Genomic DNA, 14,862 nt, shown 5'->3' on the forward strand with positions numbered 1-14,862 from the left:
TAGCCATTATTAAATCATGTATGGAAGTCATATAGATAACGCATGTGCTCTACATAACACTCCTCGACTATCTCTACTACATACAGCTGTCTTTATGTACTGAAAGTTGGTTTATGTACTGAAGTTCGTTCTTATCTACTATGCTGCTCAGCCAAAGTGTACACACGAGTTGTTCCATCGGGGTTTTCAAGAATACTTTAGGATTACTTCAAAATGATTTCATGAAATTTTCAGAATGGTTAAAAGTATGTTATATAAAAGATAGCATTATTTATGGTGGACATTATCTTTTGATGTTGTAATTCAACAGATATGACACGACATGATTCAGCGACCGATTTCTAAAGATATTACAATCAGTATTAATCGATTCACTTTTTATGCCACTTCAGCATGATTATTCAGCACAATTAGATGGCTAAAATTTACAGAATTTACAGAATGGAGTTTCACTCCTCGCAAAATGAAAGCTATACATACATGCAACAAGATAACAGTCTCGTAAATAGCAATTTATATGATAGTGTTTTTTCCAGGCAATTTGTTTCTTCCCATCTTTTCTTTTTTACACAAATGCTAGGGAAAATTCGTTCCCTAAAAAAATAAGCGTAATATGCTACACAAATTTCATTGAGTCGAAAAGTGCTATTGTATCTCAGTAATACAACAAAAACTCATATCTAGTTTGTTAGTTAATTTGAGGATTCGAAATTCCCCATTTATCCCACATTAATCTTACTAAGCATAATTTTTACAAAGTAAGAATTCGTTTAGCTTACTTTTCAACTAGGGATGCACCGGATATCCGGAAAATATCCGATACCCGGTATTATATGATATTACTTTTTTTATTATCCGGTCGGATAGCCGGATTAATATCCGGTAATATATATATATATATATATATATATATATATATATATATAATTAGGAAAATGAAGAAAAAATTATTTTTTAACATTATTTTTCCCTTGCTTTCTTTTGGAAGCCTTGTTCCAGATATCTGGGGAAATATCCGGTATCTGGTAGAATAATTACCCTACCAGATATCTGACCAAATATCGGATATCCGAAAATAATATGACACCGGACATCCGATATCCAGTATTCAGTAATTTTACAATCCGGTGCATTCCTATTTTCAATTTCCGACTGCAGACAACTTTACACTCAAACGTGCAAAATATTCTTAACCTGATTTACAAACTGCATTAAAAGCACCTCTCATAAAAACTTATTCTACAAGTTCATAAAATCAATCAAAAATTCGCTCTTCCGTAAATAAAACATACAGTGCCACGCATACCAAACTTACGATAAAGAAAAAAGCAGAGAAGGTGGAAAACAGAAAAGAAAGAATGAAGAAAAGGAAAAAAAACAGGAAAAGAGACAGGAAAAAGATACGTAAGAAAATTTATCAGTTGAATTGTCCTAATTGTTAAAGAATTTGTGACGCAACGTGCTGCGCGATCCCGGCTGTTTGATGAAACTTCTCACACTTGTGTCACGGAGTCGCAATTATATACAGTTTCTTCACAGAGATAACAACACCGACCTGGATGACAGTTCAATTCGACGTAAGAATTATGCGAAGTACATAACTCGCTTCGTGTCGGCGTGAACTGTGATTGCTCGCGCCATTGCACCCGGTGTCCTGTCCTCACTACAACCCGACTGATGAGATCCTTCTCCGCTGTAAAGTTAAAATTAAAACGCGATAAGATTTCCGCGTATATAATTAGTAGGGCCCGGATGTTCGGGATAAATGAGATAGTGCTCATTTCAGCGAGCGTTCGACTCACTAGCACGCAGTGGTGCTCCGCGCGCGACCCGGGATCGCGCCCGAACATCCGGGCTCTAATAATTAGCCATTTCACGACGATATGATAAAGAAAAAGATAACTTGACTCACCTATCATGCTCTTTCTCAACCAGATGATATCTAGCCCGGAATGCTACGAGATGAGCGTAATACGCAGGCGCTGGTATACTAACGGATCTCGTACATCTGACATAAGTGTGACATAATTGGTACGTGAGACACTGTAACTCGTCACTTTCAAAATGATTATCATCCCATAAAACGTGGTAATGTGACGGTCTTGATGTACCCTAAAATAACAGACATACTTAGAAGTTAGAACACATGACAATGTACAACGGAAGTACATTCTCATATTATTATTATTACAGAACTTTGCACAAATCATGCGAAAAAAGTGGCTTGAATTGACTGAAATACCTGAATACCCTGATGACTGCAGAGGTAAAAGTCGAATTCCGTCGGATGAGTTATGCATACGTCAACAGTCGTACCCGCTGGAATATTTCCACTTTTACCACTTTGTTCTTTTTTATCCGCGCAAAACAGACGCGTGTGATGTCTCTTCTGCACTACGATAAATGTTATACCGGGTCGGTAATCGATCTCGAGTTTGAGACATGCTTCACGAATGGCAGTCAATTCGTGTTGCAAAACGGTGAGGAATTGGCCTTCGGAGACGCCGTCGCGATACAGAATTATTCTATGTGGCTTGTATCCGCCGGTGCTCTTGTAAAACATTATAAGCAATTCCCTTAAAGAAAAAAAGATAATATTTAGGGCAAGACAGAATAAAAAATAATCAGAACAAATTATAAAATATTAAAAGAAATGTGACAATATTTTGCATATAATACAATATATATATATATAATTTTCATAATATAATATATAATTTTTTTACTTAACACATCATTTTATAATTAAGAGATTATAACTTTACTATAAATAAAGAGATTATATACGTATTAAAGGTCATTTCGCTCTTTAAGTCTAAAAAATTCAAGATTTTTTTTTAAGTTAACTATTACGTAGAATTCATATTTATTTTAGAGATATATTATACAACATCTAAAATATATAATTCTAATTATACAACTAAGTAATGGCTTCTAAAGTAAATCAATCTGATATTGAAAAGAGCATATAAGTCAACGCTAGTTTTTATTGCAGATATCTAATATTGTTTATTCATAGCAAAAAGTACTAAACGCTTCGACTATTATTAGGTCATCTTCAGTAGTTTTTAAATATAATGTTTATCCATTTCGTCGCTAATTTTGTTTAAGAAATTATAAATAATAATTATTATATAAAATTATTAATTATAATTTCTGTTAAAAGACTTCTCAAACGTTTGTTGTAAAAAATTCCATAAATTAATTTAGATATCTCACCTAACCATCGAACTCAATTCCTGGATAATCTCTTGTCTATGCTGCTGAACCCTAACAGTTGCTGCATATCGAGATGGATGAGCATCCATACTGCCTACTACAGCAGCTATGCTGGGTTTTTTGTTATCTCCCGCCGGTGGGTGAGTTACATCAGCTCCAAGAAATATAACCGGCTCGTTAAACACTTTTGGTCTTATACTAGGTACTAGAATGCTATTGATGCCTCCTAATTTGACATTTATTTTAAGACAGAGATTGGATAATGTCTGCGGCGATGTCTTATTGACGTTTTTTGCTTGTACACACTGAGTTGCCATGCCTAATAATGTATCTCCTACTCTTTTCACTTCAGCTAAACAAGAAAAAGAAGAACAAATTATTTATCTCAATTTATAAAAATTACAATATTTCAGAGAAATCTGTAGATTAAAGGTAGATAATTTATGTCTACTAACGTAGATTAATCTTAATTCAATTAACTCTATTTTTTTCTAATGCTTAGAACTAAAAAAAAAAAGTTAAACCAAGATTAAAATTAAACTGCATTAGTAGATATAAACATTAATCTATAATCTATATTTATATAAATAGACATACATATATATATTTATACAACATATACAATTACCATATACAGGAGTTTTGCCTGGTAATACAACACAAACTAGTTGCAGCTGCGAGAAAGTCGATTTCAAGTATCGAAACATGGGTTCGACTTGATCTGGTCCAGTAGCATATTTACAAAAACATGGTTGTCCAATGATGGGCATACCAGCATCATTACTAATTTTCTGTAGTTGTGTTGTGAATGAACGTAACGCATCTTCGCGTACTGTTCTTTGAGGTGCAAAACAAGCGATCGCCCACACTCTTATCTCCACTCCAGTGAAGAACTGTTTGCCTCGCATATCCCATACACCTTGATTAGGCATCGCCTGCTGCTTTGTCTTTAGAAAGAGATATAAATTATTGAGTGTTTAAATAATATGTTTAAATAATATAAAATTATATTGCAGTAGATGTATCAGTGTTTCCATACACAAACATGTCTCATTAATTTTATTTAATACATTTTAATTATATTATATAGCAAAAATAAACAAATAGAATTGTTCTGTCAGCATGGAACAAATACTGATAGCATCAGACTTTCGCACGTGATACCGGACTGCAAATGTAACATTAGGTACATTTGTAAACCGTAAGCTACGTCTAAAATATAACAAAAACGATACCCGTTACATTTATCATTTACAATTTATCACGATGACAATTTGAATATTCGTTACACTAACAACCCAGATATCAAATCAACCTGGTCTAGAACCCATGCATTCATTTGACAACTTTTGGCTACATGTGTAGAGATATATCAAATGTAATCTTAGTAACTAAATACATACATATGTTAAAAATATTATCATCGCAATATAAATTAATTTACAAAATATAAGTATCGTGAATACTATTATACACAAAACAAAATAAAGATTAAATAAATAAAAAATAAGAATAAAAACTTGCATAAACGTATTTTATATCTTTCTCAGCTAAAAGCTTCAGCTTGCAGATTACATATAAAGGATCTAAGAACTATGAAAATGTAATAATCCAACATTTGACGCTACAAAAATTTATGCCTGCTAAAAATAAAACTTATTAGCCTCTGCAAATGTGTGATTCGACTAGATGACCTGACTGATTTAGTTGGAAGTTTCTCACCTGTCCACTGAGGGAACTTACGCGCCCTCCATACTGCAGTTTGGGCGGAGGTAGTACACGACCCCTGACTTCCATCATACTGTTCGATATAGTCAATCCAAATTCTTGTACATAAGAATCATTGTTAAAGTCAGCCCTTCTAACTAGATTATTAATTTCCCGTTCACGATCTGGTGCGGAACGCGCTGTCGCTTTGATCATAGTTGAGGTCTGCATATCAGTTAACTTTTTAATGCAGCGTTGTCCGGCAACAATATTGCAAACCTAATATCAAGTAAAATTAAATTACATTTTATTCTTCAATAGAATATAATACACTGTAAGCTAAATCAAAAATTGTTGCGTACCTCTAGCGGCAAATATGTGTGTTTATGTTCTTGACCGACTTGCAAGCAAGGAAGATGTGGGTGGCGCAATTTCATTTTGTACTTATCTAAGAAGTATTTGGCAACTGTACACTCAACTGTTTGTCCATTTTCCAGTTGCAATGGAAATCTGTAATTAAATTAGATTATATTATAATACGTTAGCTATAGTGTATAATTAATGACATATTTCTTTATATTTCACATTTGGTAATATTAATTTAACTATAATATACTTACGATTGCATTTGAGCTGGTTTACGTGTAACATTGCACACTCGATATTTTCGCTTCATAGCTCCGCAGTGAGTTATTTCAATCTTGAGACCCTTGATTTCTTTGGTAAATTTCACTCTCTGAGAATCCGTGAGCGGTTTTCTCTGTTCATTGATATCTCGAATATCTAACACTTCGCACATAAATTCTATAACTGGCTGCGCTTTGTAAAAGGCAGTGGCAGAGACTAGAATACAAATGAAAGTAGTTGAATAAAGTTATAATAAAGCTTACAACCTAATAAATCAGTAATCTTTCTTTCACTCACCGTCGATATTTAACATCATTTTCCATTGCGACGGTCTCACCGACTGATGAAATCCAAACCATACTTCCCTGCCTCCACCTAATGGATGGTAATATCCTTCTGGCGTACTAAAGAACGATCTACCTACTGGAGTGTATGTCATAGATGGTAAATGCCTCATTACAACATCTAAAGCAAGAACAGCGTCATATGGAATTTGTCTAGTTCGCCCTTCTAAAGCCTCTTCTAAAGCAAATAGCGAAACCTGTGCCAACCACTTTATAACCACTCGGAAAACTCTGTCTTTTCCCTCACCAGGCAGTGTGACCTACAAAAACGATTATAAATTCAATTATAAATCATAGAACGTTTGAACTTTTAAAAGATAGTAACTTTAGACTTTAAAAGATAATAATTTACCTCTAATTCTACTTTATCATGCCCAATAGGCAAGGGGTCCCTTGTGTACAAGTTATTTCTGCCATCAAACACAGGCTTACGAGATTGAAATATTTTAGTATATGCATGAACCATCGTTTCTACAATTTCCCTATTAACTTTCCGAGGACATTTATCAGGTTGTATGCTAATGTCATAGTGATGTACATAGCCACGTGGCATACTAATTTGAAAATGATTAGCTCTCAAACCGATCGGTCTACCTTCTCGTCCTATGTTTGGTCTTCGAGGGCACGTAAACACTGTAAAAGAATATTATTTAATTGCAGAAAACTAACTTTTCATCAATTTTTTTATTTATAATATCAGAATTAGAATTAGATATACATACTTGGCAGTTCTGTAGGTTGAGGAGGAGTGTGTGCCTGCTGTGCAGGAACAAGCCCCATATTGCTAGGAGCCGCGACACTACTCGCCGCTACTCCTGCTGTCCCAACAGAACCGCCACTAGTTGAGGGTCCAGGTGGGGGGGCTGAGAAAATAATATAAGTATCAATTTTAAAAATAAGTATCAGTTTTATATATTTTATTTATTGAATTGGAAAAAATATTGCATATTGCACTTTCATTTTTTATTTCTATTTATGTTCCTACATTTATGTGCCTTTAATTATTACCAGAATATATAGCAATCAATTTTTATATGCAATTTTGTTTATTGTTTATAAAGTATTGTATTAACCAATTATTCAATGAGTTGCGAGTATTAACGCTTAAGAAGAAATTTTAAGTCAGTTAACAGATTACAATATCTTCCATTTCTTTTTTTACGTCAGTGATTATAACAAAATGCAGCAAAACATCTCTGATATATTTAACAAGATAATTAACACAAGATATAATTTCAACAATATTATATTCTTAAATATAAATATGTTGGAATAACCGTAAAGATATTATTTATATATATATATAATTTGCTATTATTTCAATATCACGGCAGAATAAATACAACATAATTAATATTAAATTGTTTTTCAATATTAGGTCCATATATACACACACACGCACATATATATATAACTTTAATTTTAAAACGAAAAATTTAATATAAAAAGTCAAAGCTATAATAGTTTTGAAATAGGTTTAAAAATAACGGGATTAAAATTTCGCGCGCTCAGGGATGGCAAGACGATCGGTGTGAAAGTATTTTCTCGAACTTCATGTCTTTGATAATAACAAAATTCAGCACCTTCATATTGACCATCTGTCAAAGATATACGAAATATAGGGCTAAATACCGATGTCAGTTGCACCAAAAGAAAATGGTATTGTCTTTGATTATAATATTAACGTACACGTATGACACTTTAGTACTATTTTTTTTTATTTTTAAATGCTATATTTAAAATTTGCATTTGTCTTGGCTTTACATGTGGCGGATTTATGTAATCAATAAAAAATCGTTCAATAATTTTTATTGTAGAAACTAGGACACTATAAAGTATAAGCTAAAAGCACTTTCATTTGTAGCATGACATCTTTTAATTATAATGAAGAATAGTGAATCTCCAGAAATCTATCCTGGCCAATCAATTCGGTATTCAGATTCTCAAGTGCTACTCAAGTATCACTCCATCTTTTACCGTTATTTACCGAATGTTAATCAAGGATAACATGACACCCGGGTAGCAGCATCCGGGTGGAAATCCAAGCACGTTTAAAATTTTTTCGTAAGACAAATAAAATCAGTGAAATGGTAAAATGATGTTTTCCATTCAATGATACAAGTCAACACAAACATTCTATCTTTTTTTTACACATTCGGAGAATAATAAAGATAAAGTGATACTTATGTCGACTTATGTCATCAAATGGGTAAAATATGACATCCAATATTCTGAAGCGAGTTATCGAGGAGTGGAGGGTGTCCCAATTTCTAGATGACATTCTGATGCAAGAATTATATTGTTTTCTCTGTCGATGATTCACTGATTGACTAATATTTTACTATCATAAGTAGAAAAAATTAAAAAGTTTGCTTTTTTTCCTCTATAACCACAGTTTTGATATATTAGTTTCATACAGGGAAGGCACATTCAAATACATTATAGAGCTCACTAAATGAAATAGTATTCTTAAGTTATATTGCATTTATTGCATAATAATTTTTCAGATATATTGATTGGCTATCGGAGAGTGAATCCTCAAGTCAAGAAATTTTTTATTCTATAGCCATTTAATAGAAAAATATATTTCATTCATCAACTGATGACTCTGATGACTTATATTACGGTTTTATGTACCACTTATTGTATGGCAAATTAAATAATATCCTAATAATGTGCTTATAAAGATAGATCGTATTAAAAAAAAAAACAGTAATCTTTAATGTTCATTTCTACCAATGTAATTTAATTTTAATATCTCGATTCAACTAACTCTTCATCTTTTTCTAGTTTAATGCGCTAGTATTCATAGTCGATTCTTATATTTAAGTAATATTTTAAGATGTTAATATATCCCTATGACATTCTAATACATTACTTAAGACATTTTAAAATAAGAACAAATTATAAATACCGGCTTAAGATTATAAAAAGATAAATAATAAGTTAAATCAAAATTAAAGTTAATCTATAGTGGCAGAAACAAACATAAATGTTTATTTTTGATTGGAATAAATCAATATAGGTCATCAAAGAATTATAACAATTATGCATTATTATCGAAACGTAACATGCTGTCACAGTCTTGATTATAATTTTTATAATTTTTGAAGTATATATACTATACTTCATCCTCTTAATGCTTCGACACTTAACAAATTGTTTCCAATAATGCTTCTAACTCGAAACAGTCTTCTAATAATGTGACTCATGTTGAAAGCATGTGACACAGCTGGCTCGCACAACTCAGGATAAATTTTCCACGTGGATTTCGGATGCAGATGCAAGCAAGGGAACAGCGACAGCGAATTGACAATTTTTCAATAGAGCACAAAAGGTCAGTAGGTCTTCCCTACCGCCGTTCGCTCTAATACCTAAAAAAAAACGCTGAATTCTTTGTTTGCACGGTAGATAAGACCATAATCTAGAAAGAGACGCTAGAGACCAGAATTAGCTAACGCGTGGAGGCCGTCGTGTCGCGGGTGAGTGACGACACGCGTGCCTGTTGAACGAGGTTCATCCGAGGTCATTCGGCGTGTCTTCACGCACGGGCGTCGCAACGTTTCCTTCACGACGTTCTCCGGGACGGAGAAATAATCAAGGAGGAGCAAGGCGAATGTTCTGAAGACCGTGGGCAAGTCTGGCGAGCGTGCGTGCGTGCATCGCGAGCGAGCGAACGAGCCCGCGGAGCTCGCTCGTCGAGGAACATCCGCAGGGATGGTTCAAGCGTGTTTACGGGGATTTCCGTGGATCCTAACGGGGATACGACGGCGTGATGCCACTCACGTTGTCCTGCGGGGTACATTCTCGCTGCCGTCGAGTGTAAAAGACCAGATAACCACTAATAAATAAGTAAAAAAATTCAACACAAGACCCCACTGGCCACACCACACACTTCCCCACAACACACACTGCGAACGACACCACCAAACGAGACTGTCCCTCCGCAATGGCGTCCGCTAGCGCGGCGCCTATTGGCCGCAGCGTGACCAATCGGCGCACAGCGAACGACGGTCGCGGCCGACAATCCGCGGCGCCTCGCTCGCTCGCACATTGCTGCGCGCGGTACTTGCTAATCATTTGAACTATTCCGATTAGTCTCGAAAATTTCTATCCGTTTATCGGAGAACTTCCGTTAGTAATGCACGTGAAAGTTTTTCCACGTGCGTTATCTCTTTCTAGAAAAAAAAATCGAACACTTGCCGATGTTGATGATGCTACAATATTATGACTTTTTTATAGTATGCCTGTTCGATTAACGAGAATAAAAATAGCGATGAGCACCAATCCGGAAGATTCAATCGACGCGTCACTGTTCTCCTTATCATTCCTCATCTTTACTATTAACAAGATACCGCTGTCGTAATCTTGTAATCTAGCACGCATGCATGAAAAGAGGCACGGAATAATTACGACTAAACTACTATTGATTAATGCGTTTCTTTCAATATAGATTAACTATAATTTTATAATTAGTTGATATAAAATTATAAAACTAACTAATTTCATAAATATTAAAATAATACAGATACTGCTTGAAAAGAATTAAAGTTTGACCACTTTAACAATAAAAAAAACTTTGTTGAATGCAATGATGTAAGTACAGAATAAAATAAAATCATAAAAACTAATTATAACAGTTTTAATAATTGCAAACAAAGTTTGCATCTTCATGCTGATTTCATTGATTTTAGATATAAATGATTAATAAAAAAAAGTAATTTACATATTGCATCACATATTGCACATATCAGGATAAATTATCAATTTCTTGTCGCATTATCAGTACTAGAATTTTTTTTATTCAATCATTATAATATATTTCATCATGTAATACCCCCCAATGTTGATAACAGAACGCTATTACATGAATAAAAAGTCCTTCACATTATTATTTATAAATAAAGAACAAGATTTTTTATTTGCAAATAATAATTGATAGAATGAGAATTTAAAAAAAGAAAAAAAACATTAGTCGATCACGGCGGGCGTTGTGCAAGATCGATCCGCTGCCAACCTGCTGCAGCCGCAAGGTCTCGGCCGCAATAGTGGCAGCATTGGCGCGGCAAGTTCCGGACAGTGACGCCGCGAGCGGTATATGCGTCGCGTTTACGTGATTGTGCTCACGTCGAGACTCCGAGATGTCGATTCGTTTTTCCGGGACCATCAAACGCTCCGGCGGATCTATGATGAGCGCGGTCGTAGAACAGATTAAGCGCGTCAATCTAGCACCCCTTGACAAGATCGACGTTCGTTTCGACCCGTTCGATCGTCAGTCCAGGCAGGCGAGGTTAGTTCCCTGAAGTTGGCCGCGCGTCTCACGCGCGTCTCGCGATTGCGCGGGAATTATCGAAACGAGGTTCTGCGCGCGAGATATTGCATCTACTTGTTTTAAATTTCCGAGAAAACGCTTGCATAATTTCTTTGCAAAAAGTCGAGAAATTTGCAAATAGAATCAAAGTTTTCCGTATATTGGCTGCGTTCAGCAGAATGTTTATTTTGCAACTTTTAGAAGTTTACTTAGCTGAAGTAAGACTGTTCCTCTAAATCTAAAAGTATAATCCCATCAGCACGAAGAAAACTTTCTACTATTCTAAAATAAATATTCTACTTAACGCTGCTGTTATTTCATTATTTTTTCTTTTACGCAATATATCGAAATACGATTAGATGCATGAAATTTCGAAGATGAAAATAAGAGGATTTATTACGGATCGTATCTTTCCAAGTAATATTTTATTCAAATGGCGAGGAAAATTAATAAATGTACCGTTTTAAGCGAAATCGTGTCTTCTCCGAGAGGCAACATACATTTTTTTCTATTAATATAATTTAATTTTAATCTCAATTTAATTTACTTATCACCTTTTACTGATCCTTAGAAAAAAAGGATAAAAACTAAACCAGAATTATACATTAATAGAAATAGATTTATTAGGTCGATTTTGGCGGAATTCCGATTAATTTAACCACCAGTATTACTATCCTATGTGTCAAAACAAAAAATCAATAATTCTCTTCATGATAACACGATATCGCTTGATAAGTTAATCGGAGATGATCGAGATTGGTTGAAATCACCCTCGATATCCCAATAACGATTAAAGAGGATTAGATAGAACGAAAGGTCCTTATATAAACGTAATATATTTTCGCGTACACTACTATCAACGTTATCTTGTGAGTCTAACGTCACATCTATCAATGTAAAAAGAACGGTTTTGCCAAAGTCTAACAATATAGCTAGAAGTTTTTCAATAAATCTGAAAATAATTTTATTCAGAACTATTTATTATTTAGGACAGCTGGTTGCTAAAATGTCAAAATTTTTTGTAGCATTGCTCATCATGCTTAAATTTTCTACATAATTATTTTGATGGTAAAAAAAAACTATATTTTCATATCAGCATTTAGCGAACATTTTTCAGCAAAATTATTATTTCCATAAAGTATAGTTCAGCAAAGTCGCGTTCTTAGCATGACGTTTATGCTCCGTATACTGTAATAATATACGTATATGCGCTTTACAGAGTGCAACCAATGTAACACATTCTTATTAATTACGTTTACATTAAAATTACATTTTATTTTAACATAAACATATATATTTTTATGTAAACGTAATTATTAGACGTCAGACTCGACATGATACGCGCACCTTCCGCTCTTCCAATCCTCTTCAGTAACGATTAACCACCAACCCGCGAGTCAGGTTGGCACTCGACGACGTCATCGACGCACGCACGCGCACCCCTCGGCGCCAGGTTAGCAGACGATGTGCGCAGCCCTCCCGTTGTTATTTATAGAAGCATGTCTCGATCGTGTGTGCGTTGCTAGTCGAGGTAGAGCAGTTCCAAAGATTCGCGAGCTTCTCCTAGGTGCCCTATTGTCGCTCGGATAATCAGCGTTAACAGGTAATAAAGAATAGGAGAAAACAAGAATCTTCCTCCCTCTCCTCTCCGTCCTACCTACCCCATCATGATTCCGCAATACCGACTTTGATGTTTGCACACAGTCGTGGCGTTCGATGCGTTCGATACCGACACGTTCGCGCAACGACGTGAATCATCCTACCGCCCCGTTTCATGTATTGGATCACAAGATAAATTCGCTTTTTAAATGATCTATAATTTCCGTCGGACTTCGGAAGAAGATAGAATCAGATAGAATCCTATTCACAATTTAGTATATTTTAATCACGTGTATACTCTAAATGTTTTGTGTATGTGTGTGTCTTGTTTTTATCAAATCGTTAACGACACACAATCCATAAATATACGCGTATATTATACGTAAATATAAAGATATATGTACGAAACATGAAATTTAATTTTTGAGGAGCTTTTAATTGGTTTAGACACTTTTGCGAAAATTGAAAAAATATGGTCTATCTATTGTTATTTTCCTCTTGTCATTTGTGCACAATCAGAAACGTATTAACAGATGAATATACGGATAATAGTGACTTTCCTTCCGTTTCATAACAATGTTTCTCCTTTAAATTAAAACCTATTTAAAACGAATGTAACTCACCATTACATTGGCCACATCCATATGCTTTGCCGAGCATGGAGACGGCTGTAGTTATACGAAGGGTACTTAAATCTGGCATTGGAAGCGGTAATTGCTGCTCCATTTGTGCCATTTTGCCTGTGAAAGGAACGATAAACACATTGAGAAATATTATGAGGAAGTAGTAACCAGCAAATTACGTTTACTACGAAGCTGTAAGATAAGACTGCAAGAAAAAGAAGAGAAAAGGCGGAAAACAAAACGTAGATTAAGCGATGAAAAATTTAATTTCTACGACCTTAAAGAGAATGTACAGATTAAGATTTCTTAGATCAACACATGAGATAATAACATGCATAATGCTTTTTATTTGCAGAGATTTTCTGTTTTACGTTAGCGCTCCGAAAATTCGTGCGACGAACCCGCAGTGCTCATTGAAAACAGAGATCGTGTGCGATCGTTCCGAGCCAACCATCACGTTCAGTCTTCGTAAGTATAATAACAAAAGTGTATGGAATTGTTCGCGTCACTGTTTACGTTTCAGTGCATATCGCTATCGTTCAATTCATTCATGTGAGCGTCCGTATCGTACGATGCGGAAAAATATTAAAAAAGAAATACGAAAAGAAAGATGCATAAGGTGATTAAATTGCGTTCTGATTCAATAAATCCTTAAGAAATCGTCCGTACTCGAAGATCTATTCCGCGCTAACAAATCGACGGAGTTAAAACCATGTTTGTTCATCTCAATTATTTCGTCTAAACGTTTTCTTTTATATCTTTTCTCCCGTAATCTCGCGCAAATACAAACAAGTAGATCACATCTGTCTTGTTCATTTTTTCAGAGTCGGGTGAAAAAGTGGTATTAAAAACGGCCCTTTTAACAAGCCTAAACATTTTAAAACTTTACAACAAGCACATCACTAGCCTGATTCCGCCCGATCCGGCTGAGCTTGAGGCTAAAAAATTGCTCGAGGAAGAGAAGAGCAAGAAGAAAAAGCGGCCGCATCATAAAATAAAATTATGGAGCAAGCATAGAGGAGTGTTTCATTTAATCTAATTTCATCGGCGACTTATTGTGGTAATAAATGAAGTATCAAATTGTGTTTACACGATGTACAAGTTTTTTTTTAAAGTCTGCTCAAACAAAATATCTCTAAATAATATGTCTTCGATACGTGGCTATAATTTTCATCCTATTTTGTAACATCATAATTAATCTTCTGCAGCGTATAGTTTGTCTGAATTACATTTAGTACAGCTTTAAATGTTGTAAAAAGAAAGCTTATATATACATGTATATATATACAGGGTGTCAATTATGTACCGGGACGGTCAAATATTTCGACAACTTCCAACATTAAAAAAAAACGCTGAAACACGTGAAACGATTTTTCAAAAAATCTACTTTCTGCGGGGGGTGGCGCCCCCCCACCTCCAAAGGGACCGGGGG

General features: G+C 34.7%; 2 protein-coding genes and 1 long non-coding RNA gene across 5 annotated transcripts in view; 2 read left to right on the plus strand and 1 right to left on the minus strand.

Moving 5' to 3' along the window:
• Positions 1–936: 936 nt before the first annotated feature.
• The window catches only part of AGO1 (protein argonaute-1), a 17,705-nt gene continuing 3,779 nt past the window's right edge, over positions 937–14,862 (minus strand). Inside the window, exons 2-13 of one of the 3 annotated variants that reach the window (XM_018518700.1) lie at positions 13,431–13,547; positions 6,620–6,760; positions 6,250–6,530; positions 5,851–6,157; positions 5,547–5,769; positions 5,289–5,436; positions 4,942–5,205; positions 3,848–4,166; positions 3,220–3,571; positions 2,243–2,576; positions 1,913–2,112; positions 937–1,693 (exon numbers count right to left, since the gene is read on the minus strand). In XM_018518700.1, coding sequence (XP_018374202.1) covers positions 1,585–1,693; positions 1,913–2,112; positions 2,243–2,576; positions 3,220–3,571; positions 3,848–4,166; positions 4,942–5,205; positions 5,289–5,436; positions 5,547–5,769; positions 5,851–6,157; positions 6,250–6,530; positions 6,620–6,760; positions 13,431–13,542 — 2,790 coding nt within the window. In that variant the 5' untranslated portion in view covers positions 13,543–13,547 and the 3' untranslated portion in view covers positions 937–1,584. Of the gene's footprint in view, positions 1,694–1,912; positions 2,113–2,242; positions 2,577–3,219; positions 3,572–3,847; positions 4,167–4,941; positions 5,206–5,288; positions 5,437–5,546; positions 5,770–5,850; positions 6,158–6,249; positions 6,531–6,619; positions 6,761–9,019; positions 9,083–9,683; positions 9,794–13,430; positions 13,548–14,862 lie in introns of those variants that run through there. The other 2 variants (XM_018518701.1, XM_018518702.1) reach the window with 2 other exon arrangements.
• On the plus strand, positions 7,474–9,525 carry LOC108768318 (uncharacterized). The gene is made up of 3 exons (XR_001940477.1): positions 7,474–7,556; positions 9,118–9,234; positions 9,309–9,525. It is a non-coding gene; the product is annotated as an uncharacterized LOC108768318 (long non-coding RNA).
• The window catches only part of mRpL53 (mitochondrial ribosomal protein L53), a 5,172-nt gene continuing 1,267 nt past the window's right edge, over positions 10,958–14,862 (plus strand). Inside the window, exons 1-3 of the mRNA XM_018518703.1 lie at positions 10,958–11,187; positions 13,786–13,898; positions 14,255–14,490. Of these exons, the coding sequence (XP_018374205.1) occupies positions 11,039–11,187; positions 13,786–13,898; positions 14,255–14,469 (477 nt within the window). The 5' untranslated portion in view covers positions 10,958–11,038 and the 3' untranslated portion in view covers positions 14,470–14,490. The remainder of the gene's footprint in view (positions 11,188–13,785; positions 13,899–14,254; positions 14,491–14,862) is intronic.

Source organism: Trachymyrmex cornetzi, unplaced genomic scaffold (assembly GCF_001594075.2).
Source record: "Trachymyrmex cornetzi isolate Tcor2-1 unplaced genomic scaffold, Tcor1.1 scaffold78, whole genome shotgun sequence".
In the NCBI taxonomy this organism is placed as follows: Eukaryota; Metazoa; Arthropoda; class Insecta; order Hymenoptera; family Formicidae; genus Trachymyrmex; species Trachymyrmex cornetzi.